This window comes from Tachypleus tridentatus, chromosome 12, assembly GCF_004210375.1.
Source record: "Tachypleus tridentatus isolate NWPU-2018 chromosome 12, ASM421037v1, whole genome shotgun sequence".
Taxonomy (NCBI): domain Eukaryota; kingdom Metazoa; phylum Arthropoda; class Merostomata; order Xiphosura; family Limulidae; genus Tachypleus; species Tachypleus tridentatus.
This window is the reverse complement of record NC_134836.1, coordinates 58597718-58625222: the sequence shown is the minus strand read 5'-3', so window position 1 is coordinate 58625222 and position 27505 is coordinate 58597718. Positions and strand designations below refer to the sequence as shown.

Genomic DNA, 27505 nt, shown 5'->3' with positions numbered 1-27505 from the left:
ACACAGCAGACGTAGTTTAAGGGAAAATGGTGATAACTAGTATATGACTAGCTAGTATTATTAGCTTTATAAAAACATACTTCCAAATTACTATAATTGTCAAACAAGAACAGTTTCAAATGATAAAAACCTATGATAAAATTGTGATCCAAATGTCGTTATCTTCCTGAAAAATTATAATTATCAGCATGCTAAAACTATTCACTAAATTACACATATGCTTTTAATTTCTTAAGGTTGGAGCTTTAATTAGCTGCTACTAAAATATTGATCAATTTGAAATATAATATAAAATTTTAAGTGCCTTTTTAAAATTATTTGCTATAGAACTCAGTGAATCAATACCAAAATGAAAGAGAGAAAATAATTTCTTTAAAACTATCGTTTTGTAATGTACATAAATATACAATTTCATCAGCAAGGAAAAAAGATATCTGTCTATATTGAATATTAAAGATTGTAATTTTTTTTTGTTTGTTTTAATACCAACTGTAATGAGGAATGTAAAAATGAATTTTACGATGTCTGGTATTTCAAATGTCAGTCCACATTCTCTACAAAGTTACATGAAAGCATTAAATGCTTGCATGAGAGAAGACTCGACAATACTGACAATTCTGAAGACTGATTTATTCTCATACACATTTATGTAGTACAACAGGATAGAAAATTTTTGTTCATATAAACTTACAAATACACACAATAAACGGGTAAAAATCGTGATTTTTTTTAAAAAAGCACATTAGTGAAGGTGATGTATTACTTTTTTTTTAACATTTAAATTTATTTGTGAGGAGAAAATAATCTTGGACAAGATTGATCTACCAAATATGAAAGATTATACCAATAATTGGTTTATCACAATACATCATTAAGTACAAATACAATCAAACTGAACTTATGTACTGCAATGTATTATTAACCAGTTTCAGTTGAGACTTTTAGTAATACCAAAAATGGGATATCATACAAAAACATGTAAAGAACATTTTAACATTAAGATGCCAAATATGAAAGTGGATAATTTACCTGCTTCAATTATTCAAAATATAGTTAACCTGACTCTCAGCTATCTTGTAAAAAAAATACTTTATGCATTTAATAAAAATGTAGATGGTTAAACTAATGGTGATGAAACAATATTAATTAGTAAGTGTGTTAATTATATTTTCTCTCTTGATTTTGAGGGCTTTTTCTCACGATTACAAAAATTAGCAGCCTAATGTACCATTTTCTTATTCCTAATATGTAAGAACATAATTACTCCTTATGTTAATGTTGTATTCATTCAGTGGCAGGGTTTTATATTCACAGATTTATATTCATATTAAATCTTTATAACCCTAAAAGTCCTTCAGCTGCATGATGTTAAAATCATTTTAAATATTTAGTCTTAAATGTTTAAACAATATTTTACATATATTGTTGTACTTTTCATATAAGGTACAAACGTACATCAACTACAATGATAATGGCAAGAATGTTATTCCAAGAAACTTTCAAACAGTTCAAAACTGTTCTCTGAAAGAAGCCAATATAACAGTTTTTCTTTAAAAAATGACCAAGAGGGGATAAAAGTTTGATTTATTTGGTCTTAAGTTCACATTTATTGGACGGACTTAAACAGCACATGTACTAAAGTTTGACCACAACAAGACTAGAATATTAAGTCTCTTTTATGTGCACAACATACAAAGTAATATGTAAGAAACTTTATATTAACAACAAGGACACATAACTTTCAATGTTGACTGCTAGGATTAACTTAATATAACTGTGACTAGCAGGTTACAACACTGAATCCAAGTTCAACTAAGCTGTTGATAAACAAGCACACGATAAAGTATCATAGACAATAGTAATATTTTTGATCTTTTAAAGAGCCTCAAAAAATAATTTTGATTTCATTTCTACCAGAAGCATATTAATCACAATAACTGAAATACTTTCTTTGCACTATGAAGTACATATTAAAAATAAAAGAAACGTTTATTGGTGTTTTTTTTGCACCCCACAAAAAGTTCCTCAGCATCCAACTTAATGGTTGCATTACCACAGATAATGAATACAATTTACAAACACATATGAGAGAATGAAACACAGTAACCTTCTACAAAAACATGAATAATACTTTTAATGAACAAAATGAAAAAAATAAAATTAAAGTATCAATGAAATAACCTCCAAGACAAAATACAATCAGTATTAGAATATTTTGTCCATATTAACAAATGAAAAACAGCTTGCAATTTGTGAATGCAGAGAACTGTGGAATTAGGGGGAAAAAATCTTATACAGCAGATTTTTGTATCAAAACCCCTAACAGCATGCATCAAACTTATGAATTTACCCAAGTAAAACTTTAAGCAGTTTATGACCAATAAGTCAAATTGCTCATGGTTCATTTCCTTCACTTGTTTTTCATGTCTAGCAATGCATAAAAATATTTTATATCTTTAAATAAAATTATAAAAAAAACCTGTTTCAAAAATTGGTAAGTGGCCTTTGGTAAACCGATGAAAAGAATGAGCAATATTGCTGCTACTGTAGGCTTGTTTTAGACTCCTTGGTGTGTTTGTTTTTTTCCTTCCTCTTCTATCACAGTGTTATACTCACTGTAAGATGGAAGTAATACATGTATTAATGAAATTACAGTTGCCAGATTAACACAGAAAATATGAAAGCAATAGAGCCAGAATATAGTTCAAGTGGATGTGGTATCACCAGATCTTACTGGTTTATTTTTGTCTTCAGATTCACAACCATCAGCCTTACACAAACTTTAAGTAACAGATAATAAACACAAAGCTATCACTAATGACAGTAGCATTACATTTAGTTGAAATGTGTAATGCAATTCTAGATAAATTTTCATGTTGCCAAAAGCACATTTCCTCATGAGTGAAGGCAGGCTCTTAATAATAGAGCTTACACATTCCTGTGCAAAACTTGAATATTTAAATTTGTAAATAACAGACACTGTCTTATTTTAGGTATTAAATACCTGAAATGGAAAATAAAACAAACAACGTTCTCACAACGAATTTGATCACACTTTTGATTTCTCTCTCAAGATTTATTCTATCCAGGACTGAAATTAACTATTACTGCTCTCATATTCATTTAAATCACTTGTAAACAAAAATATCACAATAACCAGTTTAGAATAACTACCAACATTAGAACAGCCTTGTTGATTATATACGAAAAACAGCAAACTGCATTACTGTTCATGTTAAACTCTAAGTCTTATGTTTGGGTGATGATTATTCTAGTATTTCAAGACTCCATTAACTGTGACTGAAAATTGGGAAATATATGTTGTCTATATACTATCCATATCAAAGTGGTTTAATAATGCAAACAAGGCATTGTTCCAATCATTATTTCTAATGACAAATATACTAACCACAGCAAGTGTGAACGGCCTTAAACTAACTTTATTAACTTGATAATAAATTAATCCTTTAAATACAAAATAAGATTTTCTATCTAACCATAGCCTAGAAAACATGTGCTTAAAGAGCTCTATCCATTCACTAATAGACAAGTCCTGTCTATTTCAACTTTTGCTCAAAGTAAGAACGTAAATTAAAACTGTACTTAGATTCAGAAGTTGTAAGAGTTTGGAGATTTTCATTTTGCTTCATGCTAAGTATTTAAGTAGAGGTTTTATGAAAGTATATATTTCTACATACTAAATGTAGTCTGTCTTTTCTTTTTCACATTGGTAATGTTCCACTTATCCAGCTGCTTTAACCACACCTAAGTTAAATTGTGGGTCAAGAAGGTTTTCAAAATGAACATTTTTTTATTTTGTGGTATTCACGTAATTTTATTTTCATAGTGTTTTTTTGGATTCCAAAACCTGTGTCTACCTTAGATTCCTAAAAAAACAAATTATTTATATAAAGTGTAACCAACAGACATGGACAACAAACTGTGTTGTCTTTCAGAACTATAGGAAACTGTGTACTCACAAAAACTTTTATTTAGAAATTTTCACAAAATGTAAGCCTGTGAAGTTCACCTCTTTTGAATTTTGTTAAACAGTAATTCGTGAGTCAGGTTATTCACAAAATGTAAGCCTGTGAAGTTCACCTCTTTTGAATTTTGTTAAACAGTAATTCGTGAGTCAGGTTATATATATTTTTTAAAAAGTACAAATACAGGGCAATGTATATTATATGTGTTACAGTATGTGTGAGTTCTGCACTCATGCCGATACAACACTATTATTATAACATAAGGAAAGAACTTCTTGAAGTAGCTGCATATTTTAAGTATTTTTAACACTACCTGTATGGTTCTGAATGTTCTGTCCAAGGCATGACAAATCATTGAAATAATTCTTGAAATGTACAGAACTGGAAGCTTTAAATGAGCATTGGATCACATTATTGCAAGAGTACAATTTTATTGCACAACATTGACTAGGCTGACAGCCTGGACAAGTTTGTTTAAAAGTGAGTAAATGTTTGTTCAGACTATCTGATTTAAACCTGATTTTTTTATGCAAATAGGAATTTCTGCATAAATAAATTCAAGTATGCAGATATTAATGAGTTTCTGTTCCAAATGAACCCAACGTTTTAACACTTAGTCCTATTTTTTGATAAAATATTATCATACATTGGTACATTTTGTTCAAAGATATACAACACCATCTAGTACTCTTGTTATCCAATGGATAAAGACGAAGATGGCTATTTATGAAGAAGCAAAGAAAGAGAAGATGTCATCCAACTTGGTAACATGCACAGAAGCACAATTATAACTACTATATCAGCCTATCAGCAATATGGCTGATTATGAGAAACAGCTCCAAACAGTTAAAGCATTGGGTTTTCTATAGGTTAGAGCTGAAAGGATGATGCGACCCATATTTTCCAATCCACCTGATGCAGTATATTTGTATAGTTACACATATATTGAACTTCACTAGGTTTCAATCAGTTACAGCTTATAGCAGTGAAAAATTAATGGATTCAAGATAATGTACTAAAACTTGCCACCAAAGAGTAATCATTCTTGCTTTGACCACAAAACGTTTGGTTAACTATTTTTTATGTGTGTTAAGCTTTAAGGTTTATAGCCTTTTATGGAGTAGTAAAGTATTAAGATTAAAAGGATGGTACTTTGGTACCTTAGAAATCCCATCCTTTCTATATGTTTCTACAACAGTCTTCGAGTTAACAAATAGATACCTGTTTTGTGGAATCATTGGTGTGTCTTCTTCAGCTGCCTCTAGATCTTTTGTCATTACTGGTTTGTCATCAGTCTTGTGAAGTAGGTTCTTTTCACTGAAACAGAATACATTACTAATTTATTACAAAGAGTGCTAAGTATCTCATAAAGACACATCGGGAATATTTGATGCTTATATAAAGAAAGTTTGATTATTCAAGGTTGATCTCTATTTGGTAAAAAGTTAAGGGAATGACTTTAACAGTGTAAATGAACAAACTATCTAACCACAAAGCACTGGACAAGTACTTAGTAAGTCTATTAACCCACGTAACTTATTTCTATACATGAAAAGATTTTAACATGTTACACCATAAACATTATTAAGTGTTTGATATAAAATTACGTGATTAACTCAATATAATTGATTCGTGTTTCCTAAAATTATCATATGCTCAAAATTAAAATAATGTCACAAAAATAATCACAGAACTGAAAATAAGTTTTGATATTTCTAATTTGTTTTTATTCCAACTATCCAAGAATTAAAATATTGCTGTTATGATTTCTCATTATTATTTTCAGCTGATTCAGATTTGTTCAGCTTAATTAATTTGTGTCATGACAAATAAAATTAATTGTTGAACTGGCATTTTGCGGATTCTAAATGATATATTTTTGGTTAATTTCACACTAGATTATTACCATTTACAAAATACTAGTTAATTTACATTAACTAAGGATAACAGTTTTAGTCATAAGTAGTTCAACATGTAAGGTCCTGGAGATCTTTAATTTATGTGCATGGCATTAGTAATGTTTACTACAGTTCTGAATTTACTACATGTATGTACATGAAATTTGACAAACTTTTAGTAAGCTTTACAAGTTCACTGCACACAGAAAAATCAGAAATGTTAATGATTTATTTCTACCAAAGATTTATATGTGAATTTGGAAAGTCTTTATTGAGTCAAAGAAACAAAATTAAAACCTGCAATGGAAAAATAAATATACTGAATGAAGAAACATCTTTTAACAAAAAACTGAGCAGAAAACTGAAGAAAAATAAATATAACATGTAGAATGTAGTGACATATATAGAAAATCAGAAAGTTGTAAAATGTGAGTTTAGTGTAGAATGAAGAAAATGAGATGAACAGCAAAGAATTGGATAATTATTAGAGAGCATTCCATGAAAATCACTGGAAAAAATAGGAAAATAAAAGAAACAGATTGGGCTTAAAATTAGAGAACAAAGCTAGATTAAACAAATTTTAAATAATGGAAGAAAATATCCCTGAATGAAAAAAACAACAGAATTATGCTACAAGATGAGGAGGATCTGATGAATAGGGCAGAAGATGGGTAACAGTGGAGAAGAAGATGTGACTTAAAATAACAGCTTGATCGATATTTTGTGCTTTGAGTCCAACCTGTCTATGGCAGAACAAAGATGAATGAATGAATATGTTCAGTAGTTTAGGATTGAAGCCAAGTTTATCTTCACATTATAAGACAACAACTAAATTATCTACACACAATATACATCAGTCGAATAAAATAGTCACAGATGCATTTATGCTTTCACACACATGTAGAAAACAGAGCCAGATTGCTTACATGTCAACTGGAGATGCTGAGTTAATAGCTTCATCTGTAGTTTTAACTTCATCCATGTTTGCTTGGAAACTGAAGAAATCCAAGTATTATATTAAGTATAAACAATTAGAAAAACTATAAGTAACAGCTTGACTTGTTATCCTTGTCCTAGGGAGTTAGAACTGGGAAATTAGTGTAATTTACGAGTAGATTAATTGTCAGGCTTATTTTTTGATTATTTTAAATTAACAGTTATTCATACAAAACTAGAAATGTTGTATTAATCAAAAATAGCAATGAGTAAAATTACAAATTTCAACTAATTGCTTATTTTCATAATTCATGACACTCACTAACAATTAAGCTGAATAATGAATAACTTTAAAGTCATTGAAAATAATGAGATATCATAATACCAATATTTTAATTACTTCCATAGTTGGAATAATTTAAAACAATAATAATCAACACAAGTTTTTAATAGATGATTATTTTTATAACAGTAGTCAATTTCATCATAATTATGATAATTAAACTAATCACCCAGCTCTATAAAGAAACATCCAAAATATTAGTAAACAAGAAATATTAACATACATATTTTGAATCAATAATAACCAAAATAATGGATATTTTATTCAGATGTATTTAGAGAATTTTTAGAGAAAAACATGATGTTATGAAATGTTAACATTTTTTTTTCAATCTATAATAAGTAAAATAATGAATATTTTATTTAGAAATGCTTGAGAAAAACATGGCCTAATGAATGTTCATATGGCTGCTCTTAGAGCAGTTATCTCAAAGTATTTACGTTATCAAGATATATTTTCCTTGTCTACATACTGAAAAATTGACATTCAGATTTAAAATAAACAAAACACAGGTTATACCAAAAATAAAGTTGGTTGACAATATCTTAACATTTTTGCCCTAAAATATAACAGTTTACACTTGCTATTAAAATAACAAACCAAATTATTCTTTAGTAGTCTTAAGAGTTCTTAATTTTACTTAAGTTTTAAGTACTTAATACTCTCTTTAACTATGATTTAATAACATTTTAAAACTCTAATCTTATTTGTAGGAACACATGGTTTGGCAAACTATCACATACCTCTTATTTTACACAAGATTCTATATGTTTGTATTACCATGTCATTATACTATTTACCTTTTATGTTCTAACATAAACCAAACCATCTAAGTATAAAGTGTAGCCCAACTTATATTTATTTTAATTGCAAGAAACGTATGGAAAACATTTTTATAAAATTGATTAATTTGATCTTTTACTTTGTGATTAAATGCCATAGTTAGTTTATCATTACAGTGTGCAACAACAACAATTCTACTGCTTCAACAACATAGATAAGCCAGTGAACTTCAAATAAACACTACAACTAAATTATTGGTCAGTTTAAATAACTGAAACATATTTTTAAAAAATTATATATATATATAAGATAAAAGACACAGTTTCAACTGATATTTGTGATGGTACCAACTTATTAAAAAAGCTCAAGCAGATGACAAATTAGAAACTGTTTCTGACATGAATTCTTAAACTTCCATTTGATTATTCCATAATCCATTTACAGATGTTTCAAACTGTATTTAAACATGTACATAAAGAAGCAATTGAAAGTTGAAATAACACCAAAATTCCAAATTTTCCCATGACAATTATATTATACTTTAACCTCTTATGTCAGGTATCACTCAAAATATCTACATACAAAATAAGGTCCCATTTATACTTATTTGAATAATAAGAAATATTTGTGAGTTCATTTGTTACTTAAGTCTCATAGTAAAGAAAGACAGTAATAAAATATTTCATGATCTTTAGGAATTCTAACAACACTGCTAAAAGATAAACCATTGGATGCAGTTTCACAAGTTGAAATTAGAAAATTAGTGACAATTAATTATTACATGAATGCAAATTCACTTAGTAAATTGTTAGAATATTTCTTTTTTACACTTATAAATAGTTACTAGTTATTATTAACGACCAATCAGAGCAAGTCACCCTGGTAAAAGATTGTAGCTGAACAAACATGTTTTTCTTTATATTCATACATATAGACAAAAATGTACTGTTTCATTAGCTGGATACTCTCACTGTAAACAATATTTTTGATCATGTTATAGATTCATATATCACCCGGATTCAAATAATACAAAGATTCTTCCATTAACCAAAACTGTTCTTACCTTCCCTTCTCTTCATCAGAGACATTTTTTTCATTTCTGTTGCTATCAGAATTTTTGCCACAGACATTGTTCCTTAGTAAGTGTAGCAATCCCCACTGGTAGCGGAAAGAGCATGTTACATCAATGGTGATAAGTGTCAAGAGAATAACAACCACCACAACTACGATTATTACAGTATTAGAAACTGTTCCTTTTTCCTGGGTCAGGGGCTGATGACTGTTCATAGTCCCTAATGTCACATGGAAAAAGGCCAAATAAATGAGATGGAATTCCAGTTTTTTTATAATCAAACAAAGGAAGTCTGTATAAAAAAAATGAATAACTAAGAATAAAACTAATCATGTTACTTAACCACATGACTCATGTATACAAGTTTTACACTTAACCACATGACTCATGCATACAAGTTGTACATTTAACTGCATGACTCAAGTATACAAGTTTTACACTTAACTACATGACTCATGCATACAAGTTGTACATTTAACTGCATGACTCATGTATACAAGTTTTACACTTAACTACATGACTCATGTTTAAAAGCTTTACACTTAACTACATGATTCATGTTTAAAAGCTTTACACTTAACTACATGATTCATGTTTAAAAGCTTTACACTTAACTACATGACTCATGCATACAAGTTTTACACTTAACTACATGACTCATGCATACAAGTTTTACACTTAACTACATGACTCATGCATACAAGTTTTACACTTAACTACATGACTCATGCATACAAGGTTTACACTTAACTACATGACTCATGTATACAAGGTTTACACTTAACTACATGACTCATGCATACAAGGTTTACACTTAACTACATGACTCATGCATACAAGTTTTACACTTAACTACATGACTCATGCATACAAGTTTTACACTTAACTACATGACTCATGCATACAAGTTTTACACTTAACTACGACTCATGTATACAAGTTTTACACTTAACTACGACTCATGTATACAAGTTTTACACTTAACTCTGACTCATGTATACAAGTTTTACACTTAACTATGACTCATGTATACAAGTTTTACACTTAACTACATGACTCATGTATACAAGTTTTACACTTAACTACATGACTCATGCATACAAGTTTTACACTTAACTACATGACTCATGCATACAAGTTTTACACTTAACTACATGACTCATGCATACAAGTTTTACACTTAACTACATGACTCATGCATACAAGTTTTACACTTAACTACATGACTCATGCATACAAGTTTTATACTTAACTACATGACTTATGCATACAAGTTTTACACTTATCTACATGACTTATGCATACAAGTTTTACACTTAACTACATGACTCATGCATACAAGTTTTACACTTAACTACGACTCATGTATACAAGTTTTACACTTAACTACGACTCATGTATACAAGTTTTACACTTAACTACGACTCATGTATACAAGTTTTACACTTAACTACATGACTCATGTATACAAGTTTTACACTTAACTACATGACTCATGTATACAAGTTTTACACTTAACTACATGACTCATGTATACAAGTTTTACACTTAACTACGTGACTCATGTATACAAGTTTTACACTTAACTACATGATTCATGTATACAAGTTTTACACTTAACTACATGATTCATGTATACAAGTTTTATTATATTTATACAAACACAATATCAGAATACTGAAGGCCTCTTTATGATTGTATACACAGAGCATATAACGACTGTGCATTCTATTAGACCACATCCTTCCTTTAAAGATCAAGTATAAACATGTTAAAAGTCTTTTATCAACTGTTACCATTTTATGTTGTTACCATACTATTCTATTGCACCAGATTTTTATAATGTAGACCAAAATTTATTGATGGAAAAAATGGCTATTTTTAGGCACTTCTGTTCTGAAATCTGAAATGAAATAATTATGAAGATTGTGTAAAAAAGGAATTTGTTATCTAGTATGATTTTTATCAGTTATTATGTCCATTCACTGGTGTTAAGCATTTAAAACAGATTATATGTACATAGTTCCTGATGTTGCTAACTTTCTGTTTTGTTTAACACCAAGAAAGTTTTTTCGTAAAGTTAGTGTTAAAACGTTCTTTATTTCATTGAAAAGACACAAGTTGATAAGTATGCTTATGAAAAATATGTAGTGAAATACCTATTTAAAATATATACAAAACAAAAGATCAACTCTGTAATAACTCTTTGAATTAACCTAATGTGATGCAATCAATGACAAAACTAGTGAGTTATTGCTAAGTGTTTCTGTTTATAACTTAAAACACGTACCAAGCTGTAACTATTAATAAAGCTTACAAGCCTTATTATACTGTTTATTATGATATGTTAAACAATTATATCATCATTAAAGCTGGTTCAAGGATAAATAGAATCAGGTGTAACACAATGTATAAACAAACAACTGTAATTTCCTTATTTTTTTAAAACAACTACCTACCAGGTAGCATTATCAAACTTAGAGAAAACTGTTTTAATAAACTTAGATTACAATTTATAGTTAATAGACTTTATAGTCGTATTTAATAAGATATATTTATTGATTGAAACAGCTACTAAAATTTGATTTAAAAAATGCATATTTCTTGTCCTTATTTATTTGAACATATTGTTTGTGATTGGTAACGTGCACAATAGTTGGCTCTGTCATAAACTTCTGTTATTACTAAAATTCTGAAGAATTCCAGGATTATACACAATGCCACTGTTACACAAACTCTTACCTTCAGCTGTTATACACAATGCCACTGTTACACAAACTCTTACCTTCAGCTGTTATACACAATGTTACACAAACTCTTACCTTCAGCTGTTATACACAATGTTACACAAACTCTTACCTTCAGCTGTTATACACAATGTTACACAAACTCTTACCTTCAGCTGTTATACACAATGTTACACAAACTCTTACCTTCAGCTGTTATACACAATGTTACACAAACTCTTACCTTCAGCTGTTATACACAATGTTACACAAACTCTTACCTTCAGCTGTTATACACAATGTTACACAAACTATTACCTTTAGCTGTTATACACAATGTTACACAAACTCTTACCTTCAGCTGTTACACACAATGTTACACAAACTCTTACGTTCAGCTGTTATACAATGTTACACAAACTCTTACCTTCAGCTGTTATGCCTAATGTTACACAAACTCTTACATTCAGCTGTTATGCACTGATGTTACACAAACTCTTACCTTCGGCTGTTATATACAATGTTACACAAACTCTTACCTTCAGCTGTTATACACAATGTTACACAAACTCTTACCTTCAGCTGTTATACACAATGCCACTGTTACACAAACTCTTATCTTCAGCTGTTACACTGATGTTATACCAAACTCTTACCTTCAGCTGTTATGCACAATGTTATACAAACTCTTACATTCAGCTGTTACACACATGTTACACAACTCTTGCCTTCATCTGTTATGCGCAATGTTGCACAAACTCTTGCCTTCATCTGTTATGCACTGATGTTATACAAACTCTCACCTTCGGCTGTTATATACTGATGTTACACAAACTCTTGCCTTCGGCTGTTATACACATGTTACACAAGCTCTTGCCTTCGGCTGTTATACACAATGTTACACAAACTCTTACCTTCAGCTGTTGCACACAATGTTACACTGGGCTCTTGCCTTCGGATGTTGCGCACAATGTTACACAACTCTTACATTCGGCTGTTACACAATGTTACACAGGCTATTACCTTCGGCTGTTACACTGATGTTATACAAACTCTTACGTTCAGCTGTTGCACTGATGTTGCACAAACTCTTACCTTCAGCTGTTATACACAGTGTTACACAACTCTTGCCTTCAGGCTGTTATGCACTGATGTTGCACAAACTCTTGCCTTCGGCTGTTATACACAATGTTACACAAACTCTTACCTTCAGCTGTTATACACAGTGCCGCTGTTATACAAACTCTTATCTTCAGCTGTTATACTGATGTTATACAAACTCTTACCTTCGGCTGTTATGCACAATGTTACACAAACTCTTACGTTCAGCTGTTACACAATGTTATACAAAATCTTACGTTCGGCTGTTACACACACATGTTATACAAACTCTTACGTTCAGCTGTTACACAATGATGTTACACAAACTCTTACATTCAGCTGTTACACACTGATGTTACACAAACTATTACCTTCAGCTGTTACACACAATGTTATACAAACTCTTACATTCAGCTGTTACACACAATGTTATACAAACTCTTACATTCAGCTGTTACACACAATGTTACACAAACTCTTACCTTCAGCTGTTATACACAATGTTACACAAACTATTACCTTCAGCTGTTACACACAATGTTATACAAACTCTTACATTCAGCTGTTACACACAATGTTATACAAACTCTTACCTTCAGCTGTTTGGAAAATCCTTGTTTCATCGTCACTGTAACCAATCTCATTTTTGGCTCTCAATTGAACCTTGTAGTAGGTTTTGGGTTCCAATCCAGTTATAATATACTGGGCTCTTTGCCAATTATCTTCAAGCTTCACTATCTTGACTTGACCATTTTGCTTCCATTTGTCTTCACTGTCTTTTATGATCTTATAAAAAAAACAACCTCAAATGAAATGTTTTATAGAAAACTCAGGAATTCAATAATGTACTGAATAAAAACTGCAACAAATGTGAAGATTAGAAAAGATATAAAAAATAGAAGGGACTCAGTGAGAGTAAAGTGAAAAACAAGAAAAACTTTACAACTTGTTGGACTGATGATGCATTTTGAGAATAGCTGAAAATTGATGTAGGCTCTTCATAACGAGGGCATTACAAAGTGCACAAAGTATCTTAAAAGACTGTTCAAAGAATGTATCATTTTGATGAAATGGAGGCATGGTTCCCACATGTGTTATTAATTTGTCAGACTGTAAACAAATTAGTAATGAAATACAGAGTTGTGTGCTATCATGCAAATTCATTAGCAAACCTATGCACACAAGTGACTCAGACCCAAATAAAGGAAAAACCATACTGAACCAAATGTATATTTCATTACATGACAGCAGTGTTTCCCAAACTATGTTCTGCAGAATACTGGTGTTTCGTTTGAGATTAATAGGTGCTCTTTGAGAAAATCATAATTTTAATTTTTAATAAAATATTTAACACTTTTTGCATGATCATGACTTGTTATGAAATATTTTCTGTGGACTAGAATTAGATAATAACGATTTCAAGTTGAAGAATTATAGAAGATCCCAAAATTATTCTATATAATATCTTAGTGGAGAGGTTTGTACCTAAGATATATTATAAGCATAAAAATGTAAAAATTCATAATACATATTAAATAGGTAAATAAACAAATAATATACATATCTGGTATCGCATACGTATTTGTTGGCACTGCAATATATGGGTGCAGAGGGTGTTACATACACAGCATACTCTCTTCACCAATATTTTACATGTCTAGTGTCTATACAAGTCCCCAATCGAAACAAAAGTGTTTTTATTCATACTTTAAGTCCAATAAATGTAAATAGCTGAAAACAGAAATTGTGAAAAACAAAGCCTTTCTTACCCCCAAAAAATTGAAATAAATGATCATGATATCGAGAGAGTTCAAAATAAGAATGAATGTTCTCAATCTTTCATTGGTAGAAACTCTATTACTAGCAGTGAATTGTTGAAGGTGAAAAAAACAAAAATCCAGGTAAAAGAATTAAATTAGAAACAAGTGATAAACTACCAAAACAAAAGTTATTTGTCATTTGGTCTTATGTGTGTTGGAAATAAAGATTGTCCTGATGCACGGTGCATGGTGTGTAATAAAATACTATCAAGCAGTTCATTGGTTCCTGATAAACTTCATAGGCATTTGGAAACAAACCACAATGAACATAAATGAACAACATAATTTTTTTTGAGGAAGAAACTTAATACAATTGATAATTGCAAACATTCTCTGATTAAAATTTCTAAAAGAGGCAATAAAAATGCAACCGAGACATCTTGCAGGGTAAGTTATCATATAAGCTTGCTGGAGAAGTGCATGCTATTGGAAAGACACTTATTAAACCTTGAATAAAATATGTTATAATGTACACATTTAGTAAGAAAATTGATGCTACAGGTTTAATAAGGCTACTGAAGAGGACCTGTTCTTATGTGACTCTCTGGAAAGCAACATAACTGGTAAAGAAATATTTCGTTAACAATTTTATGAAGAAACACGAAATTGTTTGGGAAAAAATCTACTGATGCATGCAATGATGGTACCCACACAAAAAGTAAAGTGTGATTAAATTACTTTCACATAGATAATCCTGACTTCTAATACCTAACCATGTATATTCATACGATTATAAATATGTATAGAAAAATGTGTCAATACATTTAGAACTTTCCATGTACAATTCTGTGTTATGATATAGTGTAAGAATGTAGTAATTACAGTGGAGCGCCATTAAGCCGCGGACCAGTAAACTGCGAAATCGCTTAAGCCGCTGTAGCAAGTCTTGTGAGCGATGTGAGCAAGGATTATCACGGCTCACCGCTAATTTAAGAATGTGTAAAAACGCGGCTTAAGAATTTAATCCTGGTTTTATAACTTCAAGGGGATATTTATTGATATTATAATGATCACGCGAATGGCCGGATGAGGCTCCTCAGCGGAGCTGTTGGCGACCGGCTTTTCAGTCACAGAGGTTTAAGCCGCGGTTAAGCAGGTTGACCCCAAATACAGCGGCTTAACAGTGCTCCACTGTATTGTACACAGAAGTATTTTATTAGAATATTGATAAAAAGTGTTAGTACCACTGTTGTCTATTGTATCTCTGAATCTATGCATAATAATAGTAGTCTAAGCATACACATATGTTATTTCACTATGGATTCAATAAACTAGCTTATAATACTAACTTTTTATGTCTTTTTCTGCAGTATGAATTTTTAATCCCACAGATATAACTAAATGAATTGTTATTATGCAATATTTCAAAGTGTAAAAACTTCAAAAGTAACATTCATTATTTTTCCTAAATAAAACTGTAAAAAAACTTAATATAACTGATACTGTGACCTATACCCTAAAGTAGCGTAACTGATAAAGTTCAATCGGCTTTCCATTGTCTTGGTTTATAGTCCATCTAATCACTACTTTGTCTGGAAATGCACTTATGTTTCCTGGGGTGAAATAATTGTTGGTGGGTCAGGGTTGATTCTTTTGGCATTGTCCATGATCCTCTGTCAAGCCACATCCCTGTGCCAACTGCATTCTTCGCTGCAAATCGAAAAATGTAGGTAGTTCTTGGTTTCAGGCTTTCCAGAATGTAAGTTGTTCCTGTACAGAAAGGTAAAACATTTTATTCTGTGATTAAACTTAACTAAATACGTTTATTGACTTTTACACCACAAGAATATAATGTGTTATTAATATACTATTTAAATCAGAAATGGGCATGTACCTATTCATTGTAACTTTTGGTCACCACCTAATGGTCCAGATGCCTTGATATAGCATGATATACAGAAATTATACACATGATTAATAGAAATTAACTATGAAACACTTTCATATTAATGCAATACTGAGACACCACTCTTTAATTACATGTCACAGTCAAAGCCCTCTCTTCACAGAAATATATTACTGTGTTAATTTATTTATTACTTATCTTTTATTTGACACTACAACACAGTATTATTTAATTAAATGTTGTGTGATTTTTTTTATAACAAAGCCACATTGGGCTATTTGCTGTGTCTACCAAGGGAAATCAAACCCTTGGTTTTAGCACTGTAAATCAGGAGACTTAACATTGTCTCAGCAGGGAACAATTAAATGTTGGATATAGGGCCAATTAAAATATTTGTGGCTTGCTAAAACTGTCACTGAAATTGATGAAACAGAAGCAAAGAAAGAAAAGATTCAAAGTTAAACTAAGAATAAAAACAAACAAAGTAACTAAAAATTACTAACCTTTTGTCATTTCTTTTATTTTAGAATTTTCTGGTAAATCAGTTTCTTGTCTGTATTCCACCAAGTATGAAGTAATAGGCATACCTCCATCATCCTTAGGGCCCACAAACTCAAAGGAGATTGTTGTAGATGTAACATCTTTGTAAATCACTTCAAACAATTTTTTTGGGACAGCTTAAGAGAAATACCACCTCATAAATTATGGAGATACTATAATTTTCATTGTTACTTATAATTATCTAAACTAAAAAATTAATTGCACAAATGATACTGCAAGATTCAAGATGACCCTGAAGGTTCTTTCTCTGTCACTGATCATGTTTAATCTGTTAGCAATGGGAAAGCAGTATTGCCCACCTACACAGTTCCCATTCTAACAAGTACTTACAGAGGACAGAGAGGTCAATATTAAAGTAGACACTCTGAAAATTTTTTCACAAGCCTTCCACTGTATGTGGAAATTGGTTTTCAAAACAATGTCTGACCAGGCCAAAGTCAAATGCAAACTTTTTTATTTTCAACTTTTTTTTAGCAAATAGCATAAGTAAAAAAAAAACTTGCTGGTCATAATAACTGATATATTTGGTATGTCTTTTTAAGTATTAAGGTTCTTTTTTTCTCTAACAGTTTCCACCATTTCCATTATCCTCATTATTAACATATTTGTTGTTAGCCATACATTAGTTGAAGATAAAACATCATAGATTTAATTAATTAAAAACATTTCTTTTGTAAAATTTTTAAAGTTTACCATTTTCTTAAATTTACAGTAACATTTTGTTATTTTTAGTGTGCTTTCAAATAACACAGTAAACTAATCTTAATCAATAAAATTACAAAATATTTAGGAAATTACAAAATTGAAAACAAAAACCCTACAATATGTCTGCTAGTTTACAGCATTCAAAAAGTGTATGTATATGAACAGAACAAGTAAACAAAAACATCTTAAAGTTGAAAAGTGCCATCATTATTTATTAATGATGCTGAACTTACATGATTCAGTTAACTGGATAATAATGTTGTCTTTCCCATGAATGTTAACTCCCTCACATTTGTAAGAACCATATACATTTGTTTTGGAAGAAGGTTTCACCTGTAACACAAAACATCTCTTGTTACAGTTTACTTCTAAAATCTTTCAAGACGATTTATTCTAATTGGATGATTTTTTAATGCATATAAATTATTAATTTATTTGTTGTTAAACATAAAGCAATATAGTGGGATATCTATGTATTTCCCTACAGGTTTTAAATCTTGGGTTTTACCATTATAAACCATCAAACTAACCACAAGAGGGCCAGGAACAAAAGAAAAGTAACATGTTGACATCATGTACAATTAAAGTTAATTAACTTGTTACTTCTAAGCATAGAAATGTGCATGACTTTGAAACCAGATAAATAAATAAATTTGAATCAAATCATTAGGTTCTTTCAATGTCCATATATAAATAAAAAATTTAACATGAGGGAATCTTCAATACCCTGGCTGTAATTATATCTCAAAATCAATTAAGAGGTGGAGTTATGAACTAAAAGAAAAGACAAAACCATTCTATAAGCCATTATGCTGCAGCTAAAAAATAGTGTGATTATAGTGTATGGTTAAGATTTCAGTTTCTTTGTATACAATTTTTTTATAATACACATATTGCTTTCATGAGAAAAAACTGATGAAGACAGGTATGCATTTAAAACTATCTAATTAGAATAAAAAATACCCCTTCCAATATTTGTAAGATATGACTTCAAACATTGTTGATAATTCATATGTAAAGAAAATTGCATTTTTAAAAAAGAACTTAGTATGACAAACTTTTAAATGATATAATAATTTACTTTTGGAAACTGTAACCCAACCTGATGACTATCTATTTATATTCCTTATGAATTAGTGAGTTACAATATTCAAATGTCTCTAATAAATGCTTGCATAATGTTTAGCATTTGAACTATGAATCTGAGAGCTCACGATTCCCAGTCCACTAACTGGCACAAAGTACATTCCACCCTTTGATGCTGTCAATAGATTATAAAAGTGACAGTCAAATCCAACTATTCAGTTAGATTTAGAGTTAGAAATAGGCACGTTGAATATCTGTTTTCCCTCTAGTCTATTAAATGAAAATTAGGGGTAGCTATACACAAATAGCTACTAGTGTTGCTTTGTGGAAAATGTGTGGAACCAATTAACGCATCTTTAACAAATATATAACCAGTATCTTCTTTTTTGTTCCTTCATAAACTAATTAATAACACTTTTAAATTTTTTTTTCTTTATTTTGTAGCATGTATATAATGTACTTTCTTAGCTGTTCACACAATTTCAACTTGACAAATCACTAAATTTTTGTGAATAAAAAATCTTGGTTAATTTAAAAGAAAACTGATATTATATGCACACAAAAGTTTCTGAATCCATCAGAATAAAACTGAAACAGCATGTACCATTTAACTGAAAGAACAGGTTAGATTTAACACTCTAGAATTTTTTAGTAATTTTAACATGAAAAACAAGGTATGGTTATCTCATTTTGTTGGTTTAGTAACCTTTTCTAGCAGAGTTTTATTTTCCGTGAATAAATACTAATCAAGTAGAGTTAACCAGATTCAAAGAACACAAAAAGTCACTTTCACATGTTTTCGAACACTGCAAGTCAAATAAACACAACATAACCATAGAAAACACTCAAATACTAAATAAAGAAATAAACACAAAATTAAAGAAGCCTTACTTATACAACAACTTAAACTCAAAATAAACCAATACAAAGGAACACCTGTATATCTATATTAAATATAATAAAATAAATAATATAAAATTATATATTCAAACATCTAACACCGCCCCTCTACATTCCTACACTCAGTTACACAGCCCCTTTCAAACATGTGGTCAGCTTCTGGTCAGTTACCTCTTTCTTTCTTTGTGAACCTGACGATGACCGAAGAAGGTCAAAACGTTGTTCACTCTTCTACGTAAAATATTTTCTCAACCAAAATGAGCCGTTTTTATATATAGATTAAGTAATGATTGGGAACACTTGAGATTTACGGTAAAACTAATCATTGATTCAGCATACAAGTTTGTTCAGTTTCTTTGAGAATGTAAGCTGTAAAAATATATTCCAAATAAAACATTTTTAATGGAAGCCACTTCAACTGTGAATTAATTTAACTCCTAAACATCAAATAGTGACAGTGTCTGATAATAGTTATGTCTCTTTTGTTGAAAACTAATTCTAACAATGCAATTACCCACCTTACATAAACAGTCCAGAAATTTTATTGCGTATGGTAATAATTACTAGGATATCATGAAAATAAATTTTGCAAAATGTGCAAAATATTATGGGTTTAAAGAACACAATTATTTTGTTATAAAATAATAAGGTTTTGGAACTTCAATCTGAATTTGAGATGTTACAAATACTGACATACTGTTAGCCTACTGATTATACTATATTATCTGTTGAAGCAACTTAATCTTTTAATCTAATAAACAAAAAAACATTAACACTTACAAGCAAGTTACTGTATCCTCCTTTCCCATAAATAGTGTAAGTTTCACTCTGGTCAGACTTAATCTCTTGTCCATTAAAAGACCACTGAATAGTTGCATTTGGAATGGCATCAGCAATGCAGGTTAGATTGACCGAGTATTCACTCCATGTTTTCATGAACTTTGACTTTGGAGTACTTACTCGTGGCTTAACTGTTAACAGATTTGTAAGAGTGAAAAATGTTAATTATACATAAGAATAACTTTTAAGATAGTGTAATCAACTGAACCAACCAAAAGTAGAACATCTACAGTGGAGAACTGCATCAATAATTAATTATAAATTTTCCCCAAACACCAAAACAAGTGACAATCTTCAGCTGATCTTTTACAGTAAACATCTTTGTAAGACAAAACACAAACACTGAATTTGAGTATATTTTTAACTAAAACTGTTGTATGGAAACATGTATAGATATTATGAACCAACAATACAAAAGACAGAATTTTATAAGCCTTCTTCAAGTTTCCATTCATCTTTTTCTGTTTTCTTTTCTCCATATATTTGTAGGTTTCAGTCCATCCAATCATCTTAATATTTAAATTGTATAATTTTCATAAGACTTATTTTGTTGTATTTCTCAAGAGAAATGTAACAATGTATTAGCAAGACTAATCAAATAACTTTAGACTTTTTAGGCATGTTGAAAGATTTTCCTAAAAATATATAACACTGCACAACAATTTTTTTCAAAAGTTTTGCTTCCTGAAAAGTTTTTGCTGATTGTGACAGACACCTGGTGGGTATGCACAAATATAGTTTTGATTTTGCTTCATCACGTAGGAACTCTGAGAAATACAGTTAATTGTTTACCAGCAATAATGTATTTAATTACATTTATGTTTCTAATATGCTATTAAGTTTAACATAATTAAAAGTGTTTTGCTCCTGATTTTTGTTTGTATTCAATGTCCGGTGCATCACGTTGCAGTGTCCAACAGTAGTCATCAAGCATTGACAGATTCCAGTTGCCCTGATATCATTTTTCCATTATAGCAAAACTGAAGATTTCAATGAAACGGTAATGCGATGGGCAATTTGGATGTGATTTTTGTGATCAGCAGCCAAAAATCTATAAGGAACACCCAACAGTGTTCAAGAAGCAAAAACTTTGTTGTGCAGTGTAATCATAAGTGATAAAGTCAAAATGTTAAAAATAATAATAAATACAATATATATCTATATCTGTGTGTGCAGGTAACTTATGGTAATTTTCCAACTGATATTACGATCTGCAGAATTTGGGAAAAAATATTTCACTCAATAAACATTATGATATTAATGATAGCATTACTCATATTCTCATAATATCTAAGATTATTTGAACAGACAGAAACTAATGCAAGGAAAAATTGTAGAGTGCCTAGTTAACACCACAAAAGATACGATATCTTCAAAAACTGATGATATCTTACATTCAACTGTTAGATGTCCTGCTTTTTCCACTTTGCCTGCCATGTTTTCTGCATGACAAAAGTATAAGCCATCGTCTTCTCTCATAACTTGGCTAATAGTCATTTTCAAGCTCGTAATCTCCTTCTCTTGAAAACTCTCTACAATCATTCTTCCTCCCTGACAAATTAATATTTATTTTACCACTCTTTATAAGTTAAAGTTTGGATTAATAACTTAATAAAAGACAAGGTTAAAACAAATATTACTGCAAAATGTTTGTTACTACTGAGATAACTATTACAACATTGTAACTTTTTATTGCTATACCATGTTTCACAAACAGGTACTCACTTCTGAAATACATTCCAACCCACCTCCTGTCAACCAAGAATTATGTGGCTTTCCATCAAGACTCTAAGAAATTTAAATTATAGAGAGAAAGCATAGCTTATGTATGTTCTCCTGATACAATTATTCACAATGAGTTACACAGAAAGTGGGAGAGCAGAGAACTCTAGGCAAATTGATGCATGCTGTGCATTGTATCAAAGCCATTCAGGACCCTAATTTATATGACTGTTGACAGCATGAGAGCAAATTAAAAAATAAAAAGATTTTAGTATTTCAGAGTTAATTTTATCTGATTTCTTTGAAACAAAACCGAAGGGAAGTAGATAACCTTCATTAGTAATTCATATGCATGTAAACACACACAAACCTTTCAAAAAATAAATTATAATATTTTACTACTAGACCATTCTTCAAAATGCTTCAAAACCTTTTCACATAATAATTTTGATCACCCCAAAAAGTACTTTCAATCAGTAAATCAAAATAATTTAAAAATATCAATTAACATTTCATAATTGTTAATTTTTAAAAGGTTTTATGTGGGGTTAACTGCACCCTATAAGCATGACTTTCCAAGTGTATAATGCTTTTTGTACTACTCTCTCCGTCACCAGTCATGCATAACTTGATGACCACTGTACAACATTGCACTTTCTATTGTAAAAAAATCTATTGTGAAGGACAGAAAGTTCAATCTTAGACCATATATCTCAGCAAACTTTATAGCTGACATTGGTTTCCAAGAACACATTTAAGTAGATCAAAGTGACTTGACAGATATGCAGTTCAATGGAACTGGTGTGATTTCAGTTTTTTCAGTTATGCTTGTTAATGCTGGTGGCTTGCCAATCTTGATCAATATAAATCATGAATTTTTTTAAATTGATAAAGGTGTCAAGAGATGTGCTCAACTTCATGGAGATGTTTTGTTTTCAAGTTAGATAGCTCTCATTCATGTATCCCATCTTCACTTTGAATCTGACAGTGTTGCTCTGAATTGGTTTGAAGTGTGGTTCTTGAGTCCATTTTTATCCTATATGCTCTGCTGTGAGAGAGTTTCTGCCTACACAGAGAACACAAAAGGCTTCCTTCTTTCAAATGTTGTGCCAACAGTTCCATATCACTTAACTATATAGAGTTATAAATAATCTTCTTTGGAAAAGGCTATGGCTCACATTAAAGCCATTAATCTACCACTGAGACATTGCATCATCAAATGGTTGAAAATTTGCTACAAACTAAATAAGATTTGTCATCTATGATGCCATGGCTTTCATATGCAGTCAAATGTCACTTCATAAATATTAAACTATTATACAGTGTAATTAACCAGCCCAGTTACTCTCCATACATTTATTTAATGAAATAAAAAAATTATAAAATAATAAAATAACATGAATCCAAGTACTATGCCCAAACTCACAGATTCAAGTTTCTCATGTGATCCTTCTTTACGTAAAGACACTTCTGGATGTGGGACACCAGAAACACGACACTCTAAAGAAGTTGACTTTCCTTCAACAGTGTTCTTTTTTTCAAACTGCAGAATTTTTGGTTTTGCTGCAATAAGAAAAAACATTGTAACGAAACTCTTCCATAAGTATAGATGCAACTTTTTGTACTCCTCAACAAACACGACTAAGTTAACAAAATGTAATATATTCCTAATAACAAAAAATAATTCAAATATTTTAATTTTGACTGAGTAAAGTTCACTACAAAACAAAAACATGAAAAGGTTTCATTAAATCTAAAACAACAAAACTACATTTCTTAAAACATTAATGAAGATGTTCATCCCTCAGACTCCCACTCATGGCTCATGGTTTGTTTCAATATATTAAACAGTATCCCTTAAGGTCAAACTGTAGTTAAATAGAAAAATCAAGCTAATACATAAAATATTAAAATAAATGAGCAACAAAAATGTACAGTCTCTTCACAAGATCATTTTAGGTTAGAAGTAGACACATATAAGTACATTATAAAGCACAGGTACTTTCGAAGGTTACATATGAATAACTTTTAATCACTGTATGATGCAAACTTAAATTACATATTTTGTCACTGCAATATTTTACATGGTTCTCTTTATAATGTATGCCATAATTATGGAAACACTTATAAATACTGAGAGAGGATATGATTAATATGGGCAATGGGAATCTTGTTGGACTCTTAATAAAACCTGGAACTCACACAGAACTGTAAGCTGTAACTGTTTTTTATCTTGTCCAGCTTCATTCTGAGCTATGCAACTGTAAAGTCCAGCATCTTCTTTCTTAGCTTTTTGTATCGTAAGAGTTCCCAAAGTTTTATCAACTAAAAATCTTCCTTCAGTTTGAATTTGATGATCATTCTATAATGGTAAGAAATTTCCATCAAAAAATAATATTAAAATAATCACTGTTCTACTTCTTAGAATATGTACTGAACGACAAACTGCTTTTCCAGAAAAACAAATCCACCCTACACACATACACAGATTCACTCTCAATTAAACAAGTATAGGAAACAGTACATAAAATCCATTCAAACAAAATAATTAATTTCAATACAGCAACCAAGACAAACAGTGTGCATAGGTTAGGAAACAGAAAATATACTTTACAGTATTATTCCTTATAATAGTTATAGTAAACTATTTATTTGTTAAATGAATAATATGTGAAATTAAACAAACATCCTCAATCAAAATAAATTAGGGTTAACTAATCAAATCATGATTGTAACTGAAATAAATTCTCACCATACTGTAATGTTTTGGAATTTATTTTATAAAGCTAGGTAACAACTGACATAATGTAGTTGCACTGCCTCACCTTATCAAACCAAGAATACAAAGGGTCAGGATTAGCACTACTAGCCACACACTTGAGTACTAAGCCATTATCCTCGATTGCTTGAGTTTTCTCCTGAAACTCTGTGATATTAGGAGGAACTGTAATATAAAAATATAATCAAATATTAAGTTCTCAGTTTCAAAAGTTCATAACTTATGCGAAACTTCAGTGAACTTAAAACTCTAATCCATAATAACCCATATTCTACACTCTAAAGAGGTGCACTGTTAGGCTATTTTTAACAACTGCATTTGAAGTTATAAACGAAGCCAAATTTTTGAAACTATAGGGAAGTTCACTTTCCACACATTTTTTGTTTTTGTTTCATTGTCATTAAATTTCACAATGTAATTTCAGTGATATCCAATGATTGATGCTAGTTTTTTATATTTTCTTTTAGAAAATGAAAATGGAATTTGTAGGACTCCAAACGCTTTACTTTTTTTGATAAATAACGAATTTTGTCCATCACAAGAAGAACAGTGATACCACATGAAAAGTCCTTGTGCAACAGTTTCCAACTATCTGTGTTACTGTTCATCCCCTTTATGGTTTTCCAAAGAAGATAAAACACATGCCATCTAGCACAAGTCTTTGTACAACCCCTTAAAACGACTATTACTTCATCTTAAAAAAAACATGATGTTTAAAGAAGCAATTCTGAAAAACAGTTGTGGTAGCTCCCCTCTGTTCATACTTAAGGTTTACCTCTGTAGTACAAGAACCTTCTGACTGTTTCCTACCCCTTAGCTTAAAAAAAATGTTTTAGAATTATGTTGTTTTTCATGGTTCCATTTTTGAATTCAGTGAGGTGCTGAAGAGAGTTACTAACTTTAGCCTTCTCTAAGTGGCAAGCAAGTTTTAAACAAATCCTGAAACTTACTTATCCAATGTTCTTACAGGAAACATTAAGACAGCACTTTATTAACAAGTTAAACTATTTTTGTTGATAAATCAGGTAACGTCTAGAGTGGTAATGTGTCTGGTCTATAAACCTACATTTAATAGTGTGGAATGTAGCTTTTAGTGTGATTAAAGGCTGGTCTTATTACACTTCAGTTTCATGCTTGTACTAAAGAGACCAGAGTTTCATGTTTTACTTGTGTATAATTTTTTAAAATGTCAATGTTTAATTAAAAGTTTTCTTTGTATCTGCATTACCCAAAGGCATTTTGAAAGGACCTTTTGTTTTGTTTTGTTAGATTTCCATTACTTGCATCATGCTTTAGATTAACAGCCCAATTGGCTCTCAAAAGAACCTTACCTTTGTTTACTTTCACCACATGCTGTAAGAGTATTTTAAAGTAAAATAGTTATTTTAGTGACATACAAAAAGAAAATTTCCTTTCACAGAGTGGTAATAATTGTTTATTTTAACTTCAGATAGAGTTATTTCCCATTTATTTGTTTCCTTTGTTTTCAATTTAATTTTCAAGAGGAAAACATCCAAACCAAACTGAAAACAGCCTTATATCTTATTAAGGTTCATCAGCTCTTTCCAGTTCTCCAATTACAAGAACAGACCACTTTATCTATTGTTTATTATATTGTTTTTATTGCATTATTTACAGTGTATTGTTTAGTATTTAATAAAAAGTGAATATGCAATTAAATATTTGTTACTCTTGTGAACACATGTCTTGTCTATTTTTTTCATGACTTAACTGTTGTTGTAACTTGAAGGTAACTACATCATAAAACCAAAGATCCAAGAACCTCTTGTTGTCAGTAGGCCTAACTTCAATGCTCTGCTGATAATTCATTTACAACATATTTTACTCAAGATGCCAACTGACCACATGCAGAATACCTGAATGAAAGTTTACATATTAAGCACATGATTAGCAGGTCCTTCATATTAAAGGGGTTATCACCCAAACAAGCAGTTGATTTGTAACAAGATATCCTATGAAATAAAACAATCCATTCAGGATATAAGGCACACTGGTTGCCACTAAATACATATATAAATAGACTAGTTTGGGGATACAAAGCTACAATTACAAGTAACTTTTAAAATATGATAACATTTCAGTTGACACACACACAACAGAACTGAACTAAAAAAGATTTTATAAGAGAAAAGAGCATTATAAAAGTAAATCTTGACCTCAAAATTAAGCTTGAATTTAAAGTGTATTACTTAATTAAAGTGTCCAGAAATTTACTGGAAAATTCACTCACTAAGAACTTCCAAGTTAATGTCTCGATGTTTGAATCTTCCAGTTTCTGTAACCATAGCTTGGATACGATACTTTCCACCATCACTTTCTTGCACCTTAGACATAAAAATTCCATCTGACTCAACTGTAATGTGGGTTTTATCCAACTCAA

General features: G+C 30.4%; 1 protein-coding gene across 2 annotated transcripts; it reads right to left on the bottom strand.

Annotated features, from left to right (window-relative positions):
- Positions 1 to 609: 609 nt before the first annotated feature.
- On the bottom strand, positions 610 to 27494 carry LOC143233380 (fasciclin-2-like). Of its 2 annotated transcripts, XM_076469565.1 has the most exons (14): positions 27356 to 27494; positions 25151 to 25269; positions 24528 to 24687; positions 23752 to 23888; positions 21998 to 22154; positions 20544 to 20734; positions 18011 to 18110; positions 17015 to 17188; positions 16121 to 16375; positions 13439 to 13631; positions 9010 to 9238; positions 6811 to 6879; positions 5208 to 5303; positions 610 to 2615 (listed from the first exon to the last, which is right to left on the bottom strand). In XM_076469565.1, the coding sequence occupies exons 1-9, from the start codon at positions 27456 to 27458 to the stop codon at positions 16182 to 16184; spliced, it is 1335 nt and encodes a 444-aa protein (XP_076325680.1). In that variant the 5' UTR covers positions 27459 to 27494; the 3' UTR covers positions 610 to 2615; positions 5208 to 5303; positions 6811 to 6879; positions 9010 to 9238; positions 13439 to 13631; positions 16121 to 16181. The 2 variants fall into 2 exon arrangements, with proteins under 2 accessions (XP_076325680.1, XP_076325681.1); XM_076469566.1 differs by lacking the exon at positions 6811 to 6879.
- Between the last annotated feature and the right edge of the window lie 11 nt (positions 27495 to 27505).

What these genes read in the sequence shown, in the direction of transcription:
- LOC143233380 (XM_076469565.1), bottom strand. Translation starts at nt 27,458, where the DNA reads ATGTCTAAGGTGCAAGAAAGTGATGGTGGAAAGTATCGTATCCAAGCT. An exon ending in TGTATTCTTGGTTTGATAAG is followed by an intron (nt 24,688 to 25,150) that starts GTGAGGCAGTGC and finishes TTACCATTATAG; the next exon opens with AATGATCATCAAATTCAAAC. An exon ending in AATAAAAGAAATGACAAAAG is followed by an intron (nt 16,376 to 17,014) that starts GTTAGTAATTTT and finishes CTTTCTGTACAG; the next exon opens with GAACAACTTACATTCTGGAA.